Raw genomic sequence first — 21,658 nt, 5'->3', positions numbered from 1 at the left:
TCTCCTCAACGACCACGAATTATAATTTTTTGAAGTAGGCAAGTCTAATGTATGGGACCATTAGTAGAGCAACCACATAACTCATATAAAGGTCAAAGTGTAACGATCATTGTACCGGTGAAAAACAAAACACGTACTTAAAATTTTGGCCAGAAAACTCATCCTTCGAATATCAATATCGAACAATTAAAAAGACTCTAATCTTGGAAAAAAATAAAATAAAATAAAATTTTAAAAAATATCAAACCAGGGCAAGTCCCGGGTTTGAGATTTTTTGGCCAAAATATTCGATATTTGAAGGACGAGTTTTTTTGGCCAAAATTTAAATGTTTGTTTTCTCGGGGTTTTTTTTTCAGAGTACGAGGTAAATTGGATTCAGTAGTCTGATGTCACGCCGCCTGGCAACGGCGGCCATCTTGGTTCTAAACAAAGAAAATCATTTCTTTTTATTATTCGTGCTGGCTCGAACTGTTCATATGTCTTGTGATCAGAATGTGTAAAAGTCAAAACATGATCAAATTTATGTGTTTTTTTCCTCTGGATTCGCTTTCATGCTTGCCGGAGAAATATTTCATACGGGCGTCCGCCATTGTTCCGATAGTTTAGAGCCACTAAGTTACCGTACGTCATTAGGAAGGAAGTGACGTTACGACTGTTGAAGAGTATTGTCAACTTTCCTGTTGAGAAAATGATTCAATTCAAAGCTTGTGTTTTAGTGTATCGTTGTCTTGAAAGTTCTGCCCTTCCTACCTTTCGGAATTATTTGAAAGATATTCAAAACACCGCCCCATACGTTCGGCCAGTGATTCCAAGTTGTCCCTCGAATACGCAAAAAAAACAAAAAAAAAAAAAAACAAATAAAAACACACACCAAAAAAAAAACAACAAAACCAAACAAAAACGCTGGAATTAGATCCGTTTCTCATTTTGGGCCCTCTGTTTGGAACGCCTTAGTGTGAAAAAGAATCTTTGTCTATGTTTAAACGTTCGCTTAAAACTTATCTGTTTCGATTTTAGTAGATGGTATCAGAAGCAATAATAAGATAATTCCCGACATATGGAAAAGTCTTACGCCAGACACTAAGAAGACTAAAGCTTAGGACACACACAATTACCAATGTCTTAATCATCCATCCATCCATCAATTGATCATCCCATCCATCCTTCTATCCATATACCCACCCATCCATCCATCCATCCATCAAGTGATCATCCCATCCATCCATCCATCAATTGATCATCCCATCCATCCTTCTATCCATATACCCACCCATCCATCCATCAAGTGATCATCCCATCCATCCATCCATCACTTAATCATCCCATCCATCCTTCTATCCATATACCCACCCATCCATCCATCAAGTGATCATCCCATCCATCCATCCATCAATTGATCATCCCATTCATCCATCACTTAATCATCCCATCCATCCTTCTATCCATACACCCACCTATCCATCCTATCCATCAAGTGATCATCCCATCCATCCTTCTATTGATCATCCCGTCCATCGATCCTTCTATCCATCCATCAATTGATCATCCCATCCATCCTTCTATCCATACACCCATCCATCCATCATCCCATCCATCCTTCTATCCATACACCCATCCATCCATCATCCCATCCATCCTTCTATCCATACACCCATCCATCCATCATCCCATCCATCCTTCTATCCATACACCCATCCATCCTTCTATCCATACACCCATCCATCCATCATCCCATCCATCCTTCTATCCATACACCCATCCATCCATCATCCCATCCATCCTTCTATCCATACACCCATCCATCCATCATCCCATCCATCCTTCTATCCATACACCCATCCATCCATCCATTGATCATCCCATCCATCCTTCTATCCATACACCCATCCATCCATCATCCCATCCATCCTTCTATCCATACACCCATCCATCCATCAATTGATCATCCCATCCATCCTTCTATCCATACACCCATCCATCCATCATCCCATCCATCACTCTATCCATACACCCATCCATCCATCCATCTAATCTATCTATCCAATATCATTCTACAATTAAAAAGACATTGAAAACACCCTTTGTGCAGCATCGGTAACGATTTTGGCCGAGTTGTTAGACACTATCGACCATGGCGAAAGTCAAGAGTCGATCAGCTACTGTGATCAAAAGAGGAATTCGATCGGTTACATCAAGCGAGACAAAATTGTCAATTCTTTCTTAGATATTTCTCTCTCTCTCTCTCTCTCTCTCTCTCTCTCTCTCTCTCTCTCTCTCTCTCTCTCTCTCTCTCTCTCTCTCTCTCTCTCCACAATAATAATAATAACAATAACAACAACAACGACCAAGACCAACTCCACCACCACCGTCACTCCCATCACAAACACAAACCACCAGCACATTCACCACCACCACCACCACCACCACCACAATTACCATCACCACCACGACCATAACCATCACCACCACCACCATAACCATCACCACCACCGCAACAATAATAACAATAACAACAACAACAACGACCAAGACCACCTCCACCACCACCGTCGCTCCCATCAAAAACACAAACCACCAACCCATTCATCATCACCACCATCACCACCACCACCACAACCACCACATTCACCATCACCATCACTACCACCCTCATCAATTGATTTTATAATCTCCCTCAAACAGTCTCCCATCCTCTTTGGGTGTCCAAGGCTTGGACCTATAACACAATATTATTGATTAGGCAGCAGTCCCCACTGCTACCACTTCACCACGGTGTTACGCACACACCCTTGCTCTCCGTTTGTATACATGTTATCATTTGACTTAGAGCATCTGTACGTGCAGAACGAGGGAAAGGAGGGGGGGGGGGGGGGGGGGGGGGGCAGGTGGACGGAGAATAGATAGATGGATAAGTGGATAGACAGATCGATAGATAAATATATATATATATATATATATATATATATATATATATATATATATATATATATATATATATATATATATATATATATATACGTATAATTGTGATCTTCTACAAAATTGTTTCAGGCGTTATAATTTATATATATATATATATAGAGAGAGAGAGAGAGCTAGATAGTCTCATCCAGGAAGTGGAGGAAGCCGACGAGAGAAGCAAACATGGTGAAAGCTGGAAACTGATAAATAGAATAACTGGTAGGAAAGCAAGTCAACAAGGGATCCTCAGGGGTAAAACAAAAGAAGAAAGAAGACAGAAATGGTTTTCACACTTCCAAACACTTCTGGGAGAAGATCCAGTCAGAGCAACGGAAGATGACGTAGACCTAGAACCAATTCTGCAAGATATCTGTATAGACGAGAGTGACTTTACAGTGGATGAGATAAAGAAGGCCAAAAAGTCTCTCAGTGATGGAAAACAATCCGGACCTGATGACATCCCGCCTGAAGTATGGAAGTACTGTGACTTAGATGATATCCTGTTGGAGTTTACAAATGGATTACTAAACAAGAATGAAAAACCAAATCAGTGGTCGGAAATTGATCTGATTCCAGTCCCAAAGGGAGGAGGCCTAAGTAATACCTCCAACTACAGGGGAATCAGCCTTGCCGCTATAGCTGCCAAACTCGCCAATAAGATGATCCTCAACAGAGTCCAGCCAGAGATAGACCCTCATCTACGTCCTTGTCAAAACGGCTTCAGACCAGGAAGATCCACGACTGCTCACCTCCTGGCATTGAGAAGGTTAATAGAAGGAGTAAAAAGCCACAACAAGAAGGCAATCATTCTATACGTAGACTTTAAGAAGGCCTTTGACTCGATACATCGCCCTACCATGATGAAAATCTTAAAAGCATAGAGTATACCTCCTAAACTTCTCTCTGCTATTAAAAGAATGTATGAGAACACACGGGCAAAGGTTATCTCTCCAGATGGTGTAACTGAGCTGTTTGAGATCAAAGCAGGGGTGCTTCAAGGTGATACATTAGCCCCCTATCTCTTTGCAATTGTCTTGGACTATGTGATGAGAAAGACCTACGCTGGCATGGAGAACGAGCTGGGCTTCACGCTGCATAGACAAAACAGTAGGCGCAATCCAGCTATGATTGTCACGGATCTAGATTTCGCAGATGATTTGGCTCTACTGAACGACGAGATGGACCAGGCACAAGAAGTCCTCAACAGACTTGAAACTGAGGCTGAACGAGTAGGACTATGCTGTAATGCTAAGAAGACAGTATTCCAAACCTACAACCAAGAAAGGCCAATTAGCATACAGGCAAAGAATGGAGAATGGCTGAAGGAAGTTGACAACTTCAAGTACCTAGGAGGTTGGACCAAAAGCAGTTCCTCTGATATTTCTGTCAGAAAAGCAATGGCTTGGAGTGCCTGTCACAAACTCAGGAAAATCTGGAGTTCAAACCTACAGAGGGAAATAAAGAAGAGACTGTTCCTGGCAACAGTAGAGTCAGTGCTTCTATATGGAGCAGCGACATGGACTCTTACTAAAGCCCTTGAGAAGCAACTGGACGGCTGCTACACCCGTATGCTGAGGATGGCCATCAATGTAAGCTGGAAAGAGCACATAACAAATGAAGAGCTCTACAATGACCTCCCCCCAGTGACCTCGAAGATCCAAAAGAGAAGACTGAGACTTGCGGGGCACTGCTGGAGACACAAGGAGGAGATTGCAAGCAGTCTTGTTCTATGGGAACCACCTGAGCGAACCAGAAGCAGAGGCAGGCAGAATAAAACCTACATTGACTGTCTGCTAGATGACACAGGAATGGACAACACCCGGGAGCTGCGTACGCTTATGGAGGACAGGACAGAATGGCGAAGACTTGTGGCTCATGTTGGGCGCCCCAAGGGCGGCCTGAGTAAGTAAGTAAGTAAGTATATATATATATATATATATATATATATATATATATATATATATATATATATATATATAATATATATATATATATATATATATATATATATATATATATTGATAGATAGATAGGTTTGGTAGATAAGATAGATAGTTCGATGGATGGATGGATGGATAGATGGATGGATGGGTGGATGAATGAATGGACAGATGGATGGATGGATGGATAGATGGGTGAATGGATAGATAGAAGGATGGATAGGTCAATGAATGGATGGATAAATTGATTATTTGATATAAGAACCGCCTCAAGACTGTTGAGAAGAAGAAGAAGAAGAAGAAGAAGAAGAAGAAGAAGAAGAAGAAGAAGAAGAAGAAGAAGAAGAAGAAGAAGAAGAAGAAGAAGAAGAAGAAGAAGAAGAAGAAGAAGAAGAAGAAGAAGAAGAAGAAGAAGAAGAAGAAGAAGAAGAAGAAGAAGAAGAAGAAGAAGAAGAAGAAGAAGAAGAAGAAGAAGAAGAAGAAGAAGAAGAAGAAGAAGAAGAAGAAGAATAAAGACAAAGAAACAAAACAAAACGAATCTAATAATATAATACATAATGAATTATCCCCCGCCCCCCCCCCCCCCCCCCCCCCCCCGCCCGCTGGCCCTCTCCTCAACCAGGACGTTCCGGTATCCATCGATCGTTCAGCAAAGATATAACACATCTCCTCTTCAAATGCCTTATTAGGTTTCTATCCATGTTGAATCATGGCTTTCTGATGCTATTGTCAGGTTTATTTTTCTGTTATAATCAACACAGCAAACACACAAACACACATACACATACACACACACACACACACACACACACAGACGATTGCCTCAAGATGTTCAAATATAAATAAATAAATAAATAAATAAATAAAATAAATAAAAATAAAATAAATAAAATAAAATCAACGCAGCGTTAATGATCTCCAATTTCAGCGCAAACTACATACACGTTTACACCCCCCACCCTCTACTTTCCCACTTATCCCCTTCTTCCACACACATACACACACACACACACACACACACACACACACACACACACACACACACACAAACAGCTTATCATTACAAGTGAGAAACAACAACCGTTTATTTAATGTCACCAAGCAAACAATCCAAACAAGCAGACGGGAGAAGATTTATGAATACATAATATTCTCATGGCCTAGAGGAAGAACGAAACAACTAGACTCCCGTACTCTGGAAAAACCCATCATTTGAAAATTTGGCCAGAAAACTCGTCCTTCAAATATCGATCAATTTAAATGACCCCCGTCTTGGCAAAAAACAAAAAAAAAAAAACAATAAAAAACACAACAAAAAAACTCTCAAACCTGTGACTTGGCGAAGTCCCAGGTTTGATAGTTTTTGCCAAGATGAGAGTCATTTAAATCGATCGATATTTGAAGGACGAGTTTTATGGCCAAATTTTCAAATATGGGGTTTTCCAGAGCACGGCAGTAGAACTATTACGCGTTTAAACATGTATATTATCAACGTGTGGGATTACGTACTGTAATCAACAACAAAAATGAATTGTAACAAAGCTTCAAAAAAGAACAAAATACCAAACATGGAACGTTTCGGACTCAAAATCCTTCTTCAGCCAATAACACAAAAACATTGAAAACATTAATAACATCACTTCAACGCCAGACATAGCGCAATATCCACTAAACGTGCTCAAAGCGCTTTACAAATGGTCCCTGGTCAAGAGCAACATTTCAAAATGTAGGACCGGACATGACGCCTGTTAGGCGATATTACAATTTTATTCGGACAGAGACAACACTGTTGACGGCCAGGTACTCATTTTGCACCTGAGTACGGTGAGAGAATGTGAGTAAAGAGCCTTTTCCAAGGTCTGCAACTATGCGCCGAGCTAAGCTCGAACACAGGACCTTCCGATCCGAAAGCGAGTGTCATACTACAAGACCACATAGCCACACAAAATAATATTAGGATCTTTTATTTTTTGTTGTTGTTGTTTTTTTTTTTTTGTTTTTTTTTTGTTTGTTTGTTTTGTTTGCAGTCTGAAAAACTTTTTTTGTTTTGTTTGCTCTTCTTAATGGTTCTACGAGCCATGAGACACATTTAGGTCATTTCAGGTCCAGTAAAAAGGAATATAATGAGATATATCCTAGATTTACTATTTGAGTGCACACGAGGAAAAGTAGGACACGGGGGAAATGGTGGAAATAGAGAACTGGTTCAAATGGGGAAATGGTGCAAATAGTGAACTGGTTCAGATGGGGAAATGGTGCAAATAGTGAACTGGTTCAGATGGGGAAATGGTGGAAATAGAGAACTGGTTCAAATGGGGAAATGGTGCAAATAGTGAACTGGTTCAGATGGGGAAATGGTGCAAATAGTGAACTGGTTCAGATGGGGAAATGGTGGAAATAGAGAACTGGTTCAGATGGGGAAATGGTGCAAATAGTGAACTGGTTCAGATGGGGAAATGGTGCAAATAGAGAACTGGTTCAAATAGGGAAATGGTGCAAATAGTGAACTGATTCAAATGGGGAAATGGTGGAAATAGAGAACTGGTTCAAATGGGGAAATGGTGGAAATAGTGAACTGGTTCAGATGGGGAAATGGTGGAAATAGAGAACTGGTTCAGATGGGGAAATGGTGGAATTAGTGAACTGGTTCAAATGGGGAAATGGTGGAAATAGAGAACTGGTTCAAATAGGGAAATGGTGGAAATAGTGAACTGGTTCAAATGGGGAAATGGTGGAAATAGAGAACTGGTTCAAATGGGGAAATGGTGGAAATAGTGAACTGGTTCAAATGGGGAAATGGTGGAAATAGTGAACTGGTTCAAATGGGGAAATGGTGGAAATAGTGAACTGGTTCAAATGGGGAAATGGTGGAAATAGAGAACTGGTTCAGATGGGGAAATGGTGGAAATAGTGAACTGGTTCAAATAGGGAAATGGTGGAAATAGTGAACTGGTTCAAATGGGGAAATGGTGGAAATAGAGAACTGGTTCAGAAGGGGAAATGGTGGAAATAGTGAACTGGTTCAAATAGGGAAATGGTGGAAATAGAGAACTGGTTCAAATAGGGAAATGGTGGAAATAGTGAACTGGTTCAAATGGGGAAATGGTGGAAATAGAGAACTGGTTCAGATGGGGAAATGGTGGAAATAGTGAACTGGTTCAAATAGGGAAATGGTGGAAATAGAGAACTGGTTCAAATAGGGAAATGGTGGAAATAGAGAACTGGTTCAAATGGGGAAATGGTGGAAATAGGGAACTGGTTCAAATGGGGAACATATTATGTCGACTCCAAGAGCACAGTTCCAATGTACTTGGTTTTACTTACTGGTGGTCTGAAAAACAAAAATAAAGTGTAACGTAACGTCATATTCAATCCATCTGCCCATATATACTATATTTTAAAAATATACATATAAAATTAACAACCCCCCCCCCCCAAAAGAAGGGCAAATCACGCATTCGAATCAATTCATCACAAGAGAAACGACCATTAAAATTCATTCCTATGTCACCAAACCAACTAACAAACAAACAAACAAACAAACAGACGAGAGAGGATAATTAATAAAATAGCCTTGAGGGGGGAAGGAGAAGAAACGAAAGCTAAATTATAACAGGTAAATACTGTCATGTGTATAAACTGTATATTTAAAAACAACAACAACAACAACAACAATAACACCTGGATGTACACTTTCGATCTTGCGCAGTTCTGCGGTCTTGTCTAATGCCAAATACACCAGAAGAGAAAAGAAAGAGGAAGAAGAAAAAATATTCGATTAAGAAAAGAAAAAGATAGAGAAATGGGAGGGGAGGGGGGGGGGGGGGGGTTAATGAGATTGCGACAGTGGAGAGAGAGATAGAGAGAGAGAGAGAGAGAAAGAGAGAGAGAGAGAGAGAGGGGGGGGGAGAGGGAGAGAGCTAGAGAAGAAGAAGAAGAAGAAGAAGAAGAAGAAGAAGAAGAAGAAGAAGAAGAAGAAGAAGAAGAAGAAGAAGAAGAAGAAGAAGAAGAAGAAGAAGAAGAAGAAGAAGGAGAAGACTTAATTACTACAGAAATAAAGGGATTTTAAAAATCGGCATAAGTCTGTTGAATTTGAATGTATGTATGTATGTATGTATGTATGTATGTATGTATGTATGTATGTATGTATGTATGTATGTATGTATGCTTGTATGTATGTATGTATGTATGTATATATATGTATGTATGTATATATATATATATATATATATATATATATATATATATATATATATATATGTATGGATGGATGGATAGATAGATAGATAGATAGATAGATAGATAGATACATAATAATAATAATAATAATAATAATAATAATAATAATAATAATAATAATAATAATAATAATAATAATAATAATAATAATAATAATAATAATAATAATAATACACATTTATATAGCGCTCATTCTCGTGTAAAACACAAGTTCTTGGCAGTTTACAATATAAATTATCAATTTTGAAAAAAAAAAACAAAAAAAAAAAAACAAAACAAAAAAGAATATACAATGCAATGAATTCATAATCAAGGGTTCATAGCGTCAATAAAAGCTAATACAGTAAAGATGTGTCTTGAGATTCTTTTTAAAGGTAGGTAAAGACTTGCACTCCCTCAGACAACGAGGTAGTTCATTACCAGTCAAACAATTTAAACAAGACACGCTGCTTTGTATTATGTGCGCTTTTCAATGGGCAACCAGTGGAGAGAGGCCAACAAAGGGGTTGCATGATCAAAGTTTCGTTTGCCAAAAACTAATCTTGCTGCACCGTTTTGCAGTAGTTGTAATTGTTTTATAAAAGCCTGAGGCAAGTTGACAAGAAGGGAGTTACAATAATCTAGTTTCGAAAAAATGAAGGAGACAACCAATGTTGATACATAACTTTAATATCCAGACTATAAAAATTCACGGTTACACAAAGTTTTGTGTGTAAGTCCGTTATACTTCCGGATGGCGCACACCATCTATAGAAGTAGTCCTTCAGAGCGATAAGGCCCGTGGAGCCGGAGTTCATCCCGGTACTATAGCGTCAAGCAGTCAGGAAAAATTGTTTGAAACCCTTTGGATATGACGTAAGTCTAGTATCTATCGCAAAGTACTTTCCGAACAGAACTTCCTGGTCAGAAAAAAAAAAAAAGTCTCGACTTCATCCGGGATCGAACCAGTTCCCTTTGCGTGTCGTGTGAAGCGAGTGCTCTACCAAGTGAGCAATTGGGACCCCCAAATTCAATGAAAACGGACTGAAAACAAACCCTGGTTGGGATTCCCTCCCACTTTGTTGGGTTTCCCAGGGGACAAGGAAGTAACGTTGCCAATTTGGAGGACTGCCTATTACTTACTTTTCTACAATATCCTGATGTTTGTTTTGGGTGAGTGGGAGAGAGAGAGAGAGAGAGAGAGAGAGAGAGAGAGGGGGGGGGGGAGATATGACAGATCACATGACCAATGCCAGAACTATACTGTGTATATGACAACAATACAATACCGATGAGTTACGATCGACTGAGACGGGGGAGAAGGAGGATGATAAATAAACGCTTTCTTTACATACCAGAATATCCACACACATCACATATATATATATATATATATATATATATATATATATATATATATATATATATATATATATGTTGCTGTCGGTCAGGGACCCCTCTTGTAAAGCGCCTTGAGCACGTTTAGTGGATATTGCGCGATATAAAAGCTCAAGCTCAAGAGGTACCTGGCTACCACAAAACACAATATGGACAACTGGACACCTGGAATATCGGGCGACCTAGAACGAGAACCATTAGGCTTGGAATTCACGCGCGTGACATCAACATAAACAACCTTCAAGGTGAACAAAGAACGCAAGCGTGGGGGAAATCAACAACAACTGATCACCAACATCAATAGTAACTACCCTGAACCAGGATCTCTCTACATATCAGAAATTTCTGGATCCAGATGAGGCCGAATTAATCCCTGAAGAACTAAGAAATACTACAGTGCCCTCCGTACTAAAGTCACAAAAAGATTTTGATAGCCTCAAAACTCTGGCCCAGGACCGTGACCAATGGAAACAATCAACAACATGGATGGAGAGAGCAGCTATACTCATCGACCATGACTGAGTCACACAATTCTCAACAAGCGTCATTCCTCCTCCTCCTCCTCCTCCTCCTCCTACTACTACTACTACTACTACTACTACTACTACTACTACTACTACTACTACTACTACTACTACTACTACTACTACTACTACTACTACTACTACTACTACTACTACTACTGCTAAGACGTGAAGACTCCGGAGGATATATCTTCAAGAGAAAAAAGACTCCATATCTCTCTCTCTCTCTCTCTCTCTCTCTCTCTCTCTCTCTCTCTCTCTCTCTCTCTCTCTCTCTCTCTCTCTCTCTCTCTCTCAAAATAGAGAATTATATACACCCAAAGTATCGCGTATCACGTACAACTTATCACGTTGTATCACACGAAAATAAATGATCAGCACATGGTCTACATCAAAAGTAAGTGAATAAGTGAGTAAGTAAGTAGTAAGCCTCGCAGTCTGAATGACGCTTGATGAGAATTGTGTGATGCAGTGATAAACAAAAATGAATATAACAGCTTCAAAACATAACAAAATACCAAACACGGAACGTTTCGGGCTGAAGACGGATTTTGAGCCCGACCGTGTTTGGTATTTTGTTCTTTCTTGAAGCTGTTCTATTCATTTTTGTTTATTACTATTTACAGTCCACAGATTCTAGCAGCCTGGTATCACTTTGACTTGTGATTCAGTCACAGATCTTTTTACTCGATGAGTATAGCTGCTCTCTCCATCCAAGTTGTTCATTGTTTCCATTGGTCACGGTCATGGCCCAGAGTTTTGAGGTTGTCAAGATCTTGTTGTGACTTTAGTACGGAGGGCACTGTAAATTTTCTTAATTCTTCAGGGATTAATCCGGCCTCATCTGAATCTATAAATTTCTAATATGTAGAGAAATACTGGTTCAGGGTAGTTACTATTGATGTTGGTGGTCTCCCTACATATTTGTTGCCATGAAGGAAATATTCTGTCATTGCAGATTGGGCTGGAATGTTATCTTCTCTCATCTACACCAAAAACAACCTCTCTATTGATGCTACGCTATGCGTTTAGGTAAAACACTCCCCTATTCTTCCAACTGGACGTACCATACCAACTGACAAAACCGTGTGTAACCATCGTACCGCTTATAGTCTGTTCGAGGGACTTAGTGAGAACTACTAAACCAACTGGCGAGTCTAAAAACAAAAGCCTGAGCCGAGTGATGTCCATTCATTCACTCAACAATAAGCTATTCGTGTAATACTTTGTAAGTGCGGCTATGAGGTCTAGTGGTATGACACCCGCTTTCGAATCGGAAGGTCCTGGATTCGATCCTCGCTCGGCGCATAGTGAGTCCTTGGAAAAGACTCTTTACTCACATTCTCTCACCGTACTAGGGTGTAAAATGAGTACATGGGCGTTTAAAGCGTTGTCTCTGTCCGAAAAAATTGTAATATCGCCTATCAGGCGTCATGTCACGTCCTACATGTTAAGTGTTGCTGCTGGCCAGGGACCCCTTGTAAAGCACTTTGAGTACGTTTAGTGGATATTGCGCTTTAAAAAAATAAAAAAGAAAGTTATTAAGTGATAGAAAATAGAAATATTAAAGAATAAATGGAAAAAGGAAAGAAGAATTAGCCAAACACTGGAATACCCCCCCCCCCCCCCCCACCCTTTTTTGCCCCCAATCCTCTAAAGACGCGAAGATGCAAAACTTCATTATAAACTGAGACACTGCACGCACGTCATATCATTAGCGATCCCAGCCTGACACCTCGAACCCCCCGGGCCAGTTGAGGTTAAATCCTTTTACTCACGGGCCTTGGAATGTTCGGGCGGAAGGGAGTTAATAACTTAACCTTTCTCATCCACCAATCCCACCATAACGGTATTGATTACTTCAAAAAAAAAACCCAAAAAACAGCAAACAAACAAACAACAACAACAACAACCGTTCGTGACATAGCACAAATAATGGTAATCTTATTATAACGGGGCTAAGCCCCAAACGGTGTAGCTCAAAAGCCCCAAACGATGTAGCTCAATAGATTTAAAAACTAAGAAACCAAGAGCAGTCAAATTTGGATTGTTGATTTGTTGACTACAAAACGCTGGCAGCGGGGAAGATGTATGATAATTTTTTTAAAAAACGTTTGGTTTCTTCACAATTTGAATAAATACACTAAATTACTATTTTTTTTAATGACGAAATAAGGGAAGCCGCCATTAAACGACGTCCTCGCTTCCGGCACCACAATTGGATTCAATAGTCTGATGTCACGTCGCCCAGCAACGGCGACCATCGTGGTTCTAAACAAAGAAAATCGGTACGTTTTATTCTTCATGCTGGCCAGAACTGTTCATATGTCTTGTGATCAGAATGTGTAAAAGTCAAAACATGATCAGATTTATAATGGGTTTTTTTTCCCTCTTGATACGCTTTTATGCTGGTCGGAGAAATATTTCATAAGGTTGTCCGCCATTTTCCCGATAGTTTAGAGCCAGTTACTAAGTTACCATGTGTCCTTAATAGGGAAGTGACGTTACGACTGTTGAAGCGTATTGAACGACTACGTAAATATCGAGGAGGGAGGGGGTAAGCGATAGTGAGAGAATGTGTGAAAGAGAGAGCGAGATAGAGATAGTAAGAGAGCGAGAGAAAAAGAAAGAGAGAGAGAGAGAGAGAGAGAGAGAGAGAGAGAGAGAGAGAGAGAGAGAGAACAAGGAAACCAAAACAAAAACAAAACAAACAAAAACACACACACACACACACACACACACACACAAAATAGCAAAACAACAGATATAATCATAATGCGTGGCAAACAAAAAGACGAAAACCGATGTTTTCATGAAATTTATCTTTTAACGATGACCCCCGTCACTAATAATGTTATTCATGAATACGCTGAATCCAACTCAGTTTTCATTTGACAAATAAAATATAAAAAATATAACGTCAATTAAGGAATGGAATTTTTTTTAAAATAATTTTTAAATCCCGCTAACAATAAGAAAAAAAAAAAAAAAAAAAGAAACCGCACAAAAATTAACAAAACAAAAAAATTAGGGGAAAAAAATATCAGTCATTATTCTGTGATCGTAAATGATTATCAGGGTTGCCAATTCAGGAGGCAAAAAATGACTGAACTTTTCTAAAACACATAGACCGACTCGTTTCTGGGTGCTGAATTCCAGTAGAAATGACATTATATACTTACCTTTTTCCCGTTTAGCAGGTAGTTGGAAAAGTTACTGAGGGTTTTTATTGTTTATTGCTTTAGGTCTCTTCCAACACAAATGAGGTTATATGAGAGACCGCTGAAACAAAAAAACAAGCAATCTAACAAAAATAGTACAAATGTAAATCAAAATCATAACCTAAAGATATAAGCTAAATTATAAATAACCAAGAACAAACAGGCAGAAGATTTACAGAAAAAAAAATATCCCTGTCAAAAATACAATCACAAACCAAAGAAGCAGGATAGGCTAGTAAAGAGAAGAAGAAACGACATCACTATCGGATCGTACACCCATGCGAACATCATAGGTATATGATTCAAGGGTGATGCTCCCATCCAACCACCCGCTTACTGAGGGTTTATAACATGCTGAATTCCTTAAATATACGAAAACTGACAACCTTGAACATCCACGAAAGGAGAAGGAAGTAAAAAGAAAAGATTCATCAGCCTGTTTACATGTAATATATATAATATATATCTTAACTTTATCCTTCTTACAACATCTATATGTAGCGTATTATGAGGCGAGAGCGAGGGGGGGGGAGAGAGAGAGAGAGAGAGAGAGAGAGAGAGAGAGAGAGAGAGACAAAAGAAATAAAGAAAGAGAGAGAGAGGGAGAGAGAGAGAGAGAGAGAGAGAGAGAGAGAGAAAGAAGAGAGAGACAAAAGAAATAAAGAAAGAGAGAGAGAGGGAGAGAGAGAGAGAGAGAGAGAGAGAGAGAGAGACATAAAGAAAGAGAGAGATAGAGAGAGAGAGAGAAATAGTGAGGGAGAGGTAGAAAAGAGCAAGAGAAATGGAGAGAGATAGATAGATAAATAGATAGATAGATAGAGAGAGAGAGAGAGAGAGAGAGAGAGAGAGAGAGAGGGGGGGGGGGGGGTAAACTCGCACGTGCCTCCAAACACATCTGCTGAAGGACCGGGGCGATCCGGCACGAAGGAAATAAACCATTTGATGACGGCCCGAAAGGGTGAACAGCTCAGCACGTGCCTTCATATCGTAATCTAATCATTTGGTCAACCAAACGAGATGGCCTCCGACTGAAGGTCCATAATGTAGTAACCAATGGGTCTGGAACAAGAAAAACAATACAAAAACAAACCACACAAAATAACAAATCAAAATAAAACAACCCCCCCCCCCCCCTAAAAACAAAAACAAAACAAAACCAACAAATAAAAAAAAGACCAAAAAAAAAAACAAAAAAACGACAAAACAAACAACAAAAAAACAAAATAAAACCCCAAAAATTAAGAAAAATACAAAAACAAGGGCCAATTTCGTTAAACGGACAATAGCAAGTGATCGTCACCCTTAAGATTGGAAGCTGGTTTACCGCAAAGTACTTACAACAAGATCGAACAAACCCAGCTACCAAGTCGCTGCTGGGTGGACTTTGAACAGGGACTAGCATAGGAGTAAAGATATAATATAGATATATATATATAATATATATATATATATATATATATATATATAATATATATATATATATATATATATATATATATATATATATATATAATGTCCCTTGTCTATCACTGGCCGTGTCCTCTCCAGCAGTTGAAAATGTATTCATGTCACCATTTCATGCAATTGACAACATGTGGATGGGGAAACGATACAACTGAAAGGAGAGAGGCCATGGCCGACTAGAGTATTATAGTAGGGCTATGAGAGAGGCTCATGGACAACTCAAGTGGCCAAGCACCATTGACGGCCTGGGCAACAAACAAAGGGTAAGAGCTTTAACGTTAATGATAACTGGGTTGAGGGCTCAACTTGAGGAGATAAAAAATGAAGATGAAGATGATTTCCTGCGGCAATGGGGAATTGTGCGGCTATGTGGTCTTGTGGTGTGACACTAGCTTTCGGATCGGAAGGTCCTGGGTTCGAGCCTCGCTCGGCGCATGGTTGAGACCATGGAAAAGACTCTTTATTCACATTCTCTCACCGTCCTCATGTGTAAAATGAGTACCCAGTCGTTCACAGCGTTGTATCTGTCCGGAAGAAATTGTAATATCGCCTAACAAGCGTCGTGTTTCGGTCTGCGTGTTAAGTGTTGCTTTTGGCCAGGGACCCCTTGTAAAGCGCTTTGTGCCCGGTCAGTGGATATTGCACTATAATATCAAACCTCAATTTATTAAATTCTTTTTTTTTTGGTGGTACGTAGTATGCCACTGACATTCGGACCGGCAGGTCCCTGGTTCGATCGAGTCCCAGATCTTAGCGTCCCAATGTCGAGTCCTTGGATAAGTTCCTTTACTCCCAGTCTCTCGACTTGACATACTCGGCGAATACCTGACCGCCTAGTCTGTGGGAAGAAAATAATTGTAATTCATATCTCCTAACAGGCGTCGTGTCGTCTCGTCTTACATGTTAAACTTTGCTGTTATTCGAAAAGCACTTTGAAAATCGCAAGACAAAAACAAAGAAAAAACAAAAAAAAAACAAAACATAAATAAAATAAAACAGATAGATAGATAGATAGAAAAATAGACAGGCAGACAGACATATATAAATATACATATAAATATAGATAGATGGAAGGATGGACGGACGGAGATAGATAGATAGATAGATAGATAGATAGATAGATAGATAGATAGATAGATAGATAGATAGATAGATAGATAGATAATACATGACATTTATAACGAGCATTTTCATCACTGGGTGATGCTCAATGCGCGATAGAGGATAGATAGATGAGGACAATAAGCACACAAGAGCCAAGAAGTAACTAAATGAATGAAAGCATCATAAACAGAAGCGACAATCAAGAAACACCAAGAGCGGCAAGCACGGGAAACAACCCAGACAGACAGACAGACAAGCGTTACCGAACTGATTCAACGCGGGGAGACCCGATCGACGGAAAGAGCCGCCGAGCGAGCGACCTGTTTTTTTTTGTTTTTTTTTTTTTATTTTTTTTTTTTTTTTTTTTTTTTTTTTTTTTTTTTTTTTTTTTTTTGGGGGGGGGGGGGGGGGTTAAATCCCTAATCATTATTGGGCAGAACTGAAAACAACAAACATTCACGTGGTGCACGACGACGGAGAGAACGATGGGGCGCGGGGGGGGGGGGGGGGGGGGGAAGTTTCAAAGTGATACTGAACTACTTCTATCACCACCAACACAAAACAACAACAACAACAACAACAACACCACCACCAACAACAACAACAACACCACCAACAACAACAACAACAATAATCACGCATTTTCATGGGGCCTTAAAGCGCTAGAAATCTGTCGATAACTGTTTTTTTTTCTTTTCTTTCTGTCTTCTGCCCAATTGATATTTCATCAAAAGCGTTTTGTCTCGGTGCCACACCAACTGTCTTATTATACTCACAGGATTCCAATTAACATATCATTATCTAGACTGTAGTATCGTTGTTACTGTATTGACATTTGGAATAATTCGAGGTTACCGTTTTCTCCATTGATTAAATCTGACAACAGTTATCGTAACTCGTTGCTTTGTGTTGTTTTGTTGTTGTTTTTGTGTGTTTTTCTGTCTGTTTGTCTTTCTTTGGAATTAAAAAAAAAAGTACCTATGTCTTTTTTGTTTGTTTGTTTGTTTATTTGTTTGATTGTTCTCTTCGTTTGCTTTTAAGTAGAACACCACTTTAAGGTCATAGCAGCGCCTTGTAATAAGCAACGAAAGTAAGTTTTGAGATGAATTAACAAGTTGAGTGCTAGAATTGATGCTATGCGTTAAAGTAAAACACACATCCGTCCCGGAACGCCAGATCAAACATACCAACACAAAACTATGTGTAACCTTTAACGTTTCTTGTCTACTAACAGGGAGAGCTCAATGAGAACTAAGACTAAGAGCCGAATGACGTCAAAACTTCATTCAGTCTATTGATGGAATGCGTTTAAGTAAAATACTCGTTATAATCGTATCCGCTACATCAAACGTACAGACATTATTCAGTTTATGAAAAACTAAAGCAGAGCAACATGTCGATGGTCGGCGGATCAAACCTCCAAAGTCCTCCCGATTTTCACAATCGGCGGATCAAACCTCCGAAGTCCTCCCGATTTTCACAATCGGCGGATCAAAACCCTTCCGAAATCGATCCTCCCGATTTTCACAATCGGCGGATCAAACCTCCGAAGTCCTCCCGATTTTCACAATCGGCGGATCAAACCTCCGAAGTCCTCCCGATTTTCACAATCGGCGGATCAAACCTCCGAAGTCCTCCCGATTTTCACAATCGGCGGATCAAACCTCCGAAGTCCTCCCGATTTTCACAATAGGCGGATCAAACCTCCGAAGTCCTCCCGATTTTCACAATCGGCGGATCAAACCTCCGAAGTCCTCCCGATTTTCACGATCGGCGGATCAAACCTCCGAAGTCCTCCCGATTTTCACGATCGGCGGATCAAACCTCCGAAGTCCTCCCGATTTTCACAATCGGCGGATCAAACCTCCGAAGTCCTCCCGATTTTCACAATCGGCGGATCAAACCTCCGAAGTCCTCCCGATTTTCACAATCGGCGGATCAAACCTCCGAAGTCCTCCCGATTTTCACGATCGGCGGATCAAACCTCGAAAGTCCTGATTTTTTCACGATCGGCGGATGAAAACTAAAGTCTCGATTTTCACGATCGGCGGATGAAAACTCTGAAGTCTGTATATACGACCAGAAGACAGATAGTACTATGACAAATATACTGTGTTGACAATGATTACATTCACACCAGAATGACAAGAAAAGAAACGACGCACATAGAAACGTACCCATCTCCAGAATAAACAAACATCTGCGTTCGTCTGTCATCCATTTCGTAACACGAGAATAATAATATGTATAGAATTCAATCCCATTCAGGACTTTAAGACGAGTGGAAACCTTTTTTTTTTAAAACAAACAATCTTTAATCGGCATTCCTATAAACACAACAACTACTAGTACTACAACGTACTACGTACTAAGGAATTCCGTGGCAATCAGCTTCGACAGCGGAAAAAAAAAAGCTGCAGCAACAGTATTGGATGGCAGTGGAACAACATCTTTACAGAGCTGCCAAGCTGGAATTTCCGAAGTAGGAAGATTGATGAGTTTTCATACAATTCCTGATATGTAACTTTTAATTAAATAAGTGGCAGACATGATGTATTTCCATAGACACAACGCCGCCCCCCCCCCCCCCGCCTCCCAAACAAACAAACAAACAACAATAATTTAAAAAAAAACAAAAAACAATAACAAATAAACAATCAAAAACACAAGCACACACCAAAAAATAATCAAAATTAAATACAAATAAAAAAAACAAAACAAAAACAGACACACAAAAACGCGTTTTATAACCTCCAGGATATTCAATGAAAAATAGCAACCTAATAATATAGCAAATTCGTTATCCACCGCCTTATAACAGTACTATGCTGATGTGGAAGGTGCGATAAAAATTGAATCCACAAAATCAACAACAATAATAACCACAACAACAGCAGCAACAACGACGACGACAACAACATCAACAACAATAACACCAAACTAAAAGACTTCGTTTAAAAGTATATTCCTTATGAAGGTAAATGAATGTAGTTCTTAAAATCAACAGCAACAACAGACGGACATCCAATAATTCTGACCATCTTAACGTTCAATTCCATTGTTGACATCTGCTCCATCCCACTTTATCCCATATTGGGCAGGGGGACATCCCATAATTCTGACCACCATTCCGTTGTTGGCATCTGGTCTGACCACCTTAACGTTCAATTCCATTGTTGACATCTGGTCATCCCTCATTATCCCATATTGGGTAGGCGGACATCCCATCATTCCATTGTTGGCATCTGGTTTGACGTTCAATTCCATTGTTGACATCTGGTTTGACGTTCAATTCCATTGTTGACATCGTTACGTTCAATTCCATTGTTGACATCTGGTTTGACGTTCAATCCATTGTTGACATCTGGTTTGACTCAATTCCATTGTAACATCTGTTGTGTCATGCATTGTTGACATCTGGTTTGACGTTCAATTCCATTGTTGGCATCTGGTTTGACGTTCAATTCCATTGTTGACATCTGGTTTGACGTTCAATTCCATTGTTGACATCTGGTTTGACGTTCAATGCCATTGTTGACATCTGGTTTGACGTTCAATTCCATTGTTGACATCTGGTTTGACGTTCAATTCCATTGTTGACATCTGGTTTGACGTTCAATTCCATTGTTGACATCTGGTTTGACGTTCAATTCCATTGTTGACATCTGGTTTGACGTTCAATTCCATTGTTGGCATCTGGTTTGACGTTCAATTCCATTGTTGCATCTGGTTTGACGTTCAATTCCATTGTTGACATCTGGTTTGACGTTCAATTCCATTGTTGACATCTGGTTTGACGTTCAATTCCATTGTTGACATCTGGTTTGACGTTCAATTGCCATTGTTGACATCTGGTTTGACGTTCAATTCCATTGTTGACATCTGGTTTGACGTTCAATTCCATTGTTGACATCTGGACCATCCCTCTTTATCCCATATCGGGTTGGACAGTCAAAGCTAAAGGTATCAATCACTGCTGGTGTGAAAAAAAACAAAAACTGGTTCAGATATATTTTTAAAAATCTCCCGGACTTCACCCAGGATCGATCTTGGGTCTGTGTGCGCGTGAATCGAGTGTTCTATCAACTAAACTATCCGTAATAGCAAACTGCCTATTATAAAAATTAAAAAAAAAAAATTTTAAAAAAAGAAAAGAAAGAAAGAAAGAAAAAAGCTGGTTCAAATAGTTAAAAAATCTCTCGATCTTGTGTCTCTGGGTGCGTGAATCGAGTGTTCTACCAACTGAACTATCCCTAATGGCAAACTGCCTATTAAAAAAAAAAAAAAAAAATTAAAAAAAAAAAACCCTTTAAATATTTGAAGACGTAAAATGACGAATGATTCGTGGTGCCTGGCGTGTCGTACGTGACGACAACTGGGTGCACGACGTACGGTTTACGTCTTAATTACTCCTGCGTGCTACACGACAACTGGGTCCTGGCGTGTCGTACGTGACAAACAACTGGGTGCCTGGCGTGTCGTACGTGACGACAACTGGTGCCTGGCGTGTCGTACGTGACGACAACTGGGTGCCTGGCGTGTCGTACGTGACAACAACCGGTGCCTGGCTGTCGTACGTGACGACAACTGGGTGCCTGGTGTGTCGTACGTGACGACACATGGTGCCTTTCGTGTCGTACGTGACGAAAACTGGGTGCCTGGCGTGTCGTACGTGACGACAAGTGGTGCCTGGCGTGTCGTACGTGACGACAACTGGGTGCACGACGTAACGAGTTTATCGGTTTCTTAATTATCCCATCAGCTGCTACAGCCATTTATGGCGCATAATTGCCTTCACCACCGATGGCACAATTTGTTAATTATTGAC

The 21,658-nt window shown here is 39.8% G+C and overlaps 1 protein-coding gene and 1 pseudogene across 2 annotated transcripts in view; one reads left to right on the top strand and one right to left on the bottom strand.

The window, feature by feature from the left end:
* Positions 1-21,658, bottom strand: part of LOC144956030 (uncharacterized) — a 79,044-nt pseudogene that overhangs the window by 36,525 nt on the left and 20,861 nt on the right. The gene's annotated exons all lie outside the window — the stretch shown is intronic.
* On the top strand, positions 3,879-14,147 carry LOC144955973 (uncharacterized). The gene is made up of 2 exons (XM_078886235.1): positions 3,879-4,303; positions 14,120-14,147. The coding sequence occupies exons 1-2, from the start codon at positions 3,879-3,881 to the stop codon at positions 14,145-14,147; spliced, it is 453 nt and encodes a 150-aa protein (XP_078742361.1).

The sequence above is a fragment of the Berghia stephanieae genome, chromosome 10, assembly GCF_034508935.2.
Source record: "Berghia stephanieae isolate SIO BIC M18660-M18661 chromosome 10, UCSD_Bste_1.3, whole genome shotgun sequence".
Lineage (NCBI taxonomy): Eukaryota > Metazoa > Mollusca > Gastropoda > Nudibranchia > Aeolidiidae > Berghia > Berghia stephanieae.
The sequence above is the reverse complement of the archived record's forward strand: the minus strand, read 5'-3'. Positions and strand labels throughout refer to the sequence as shown.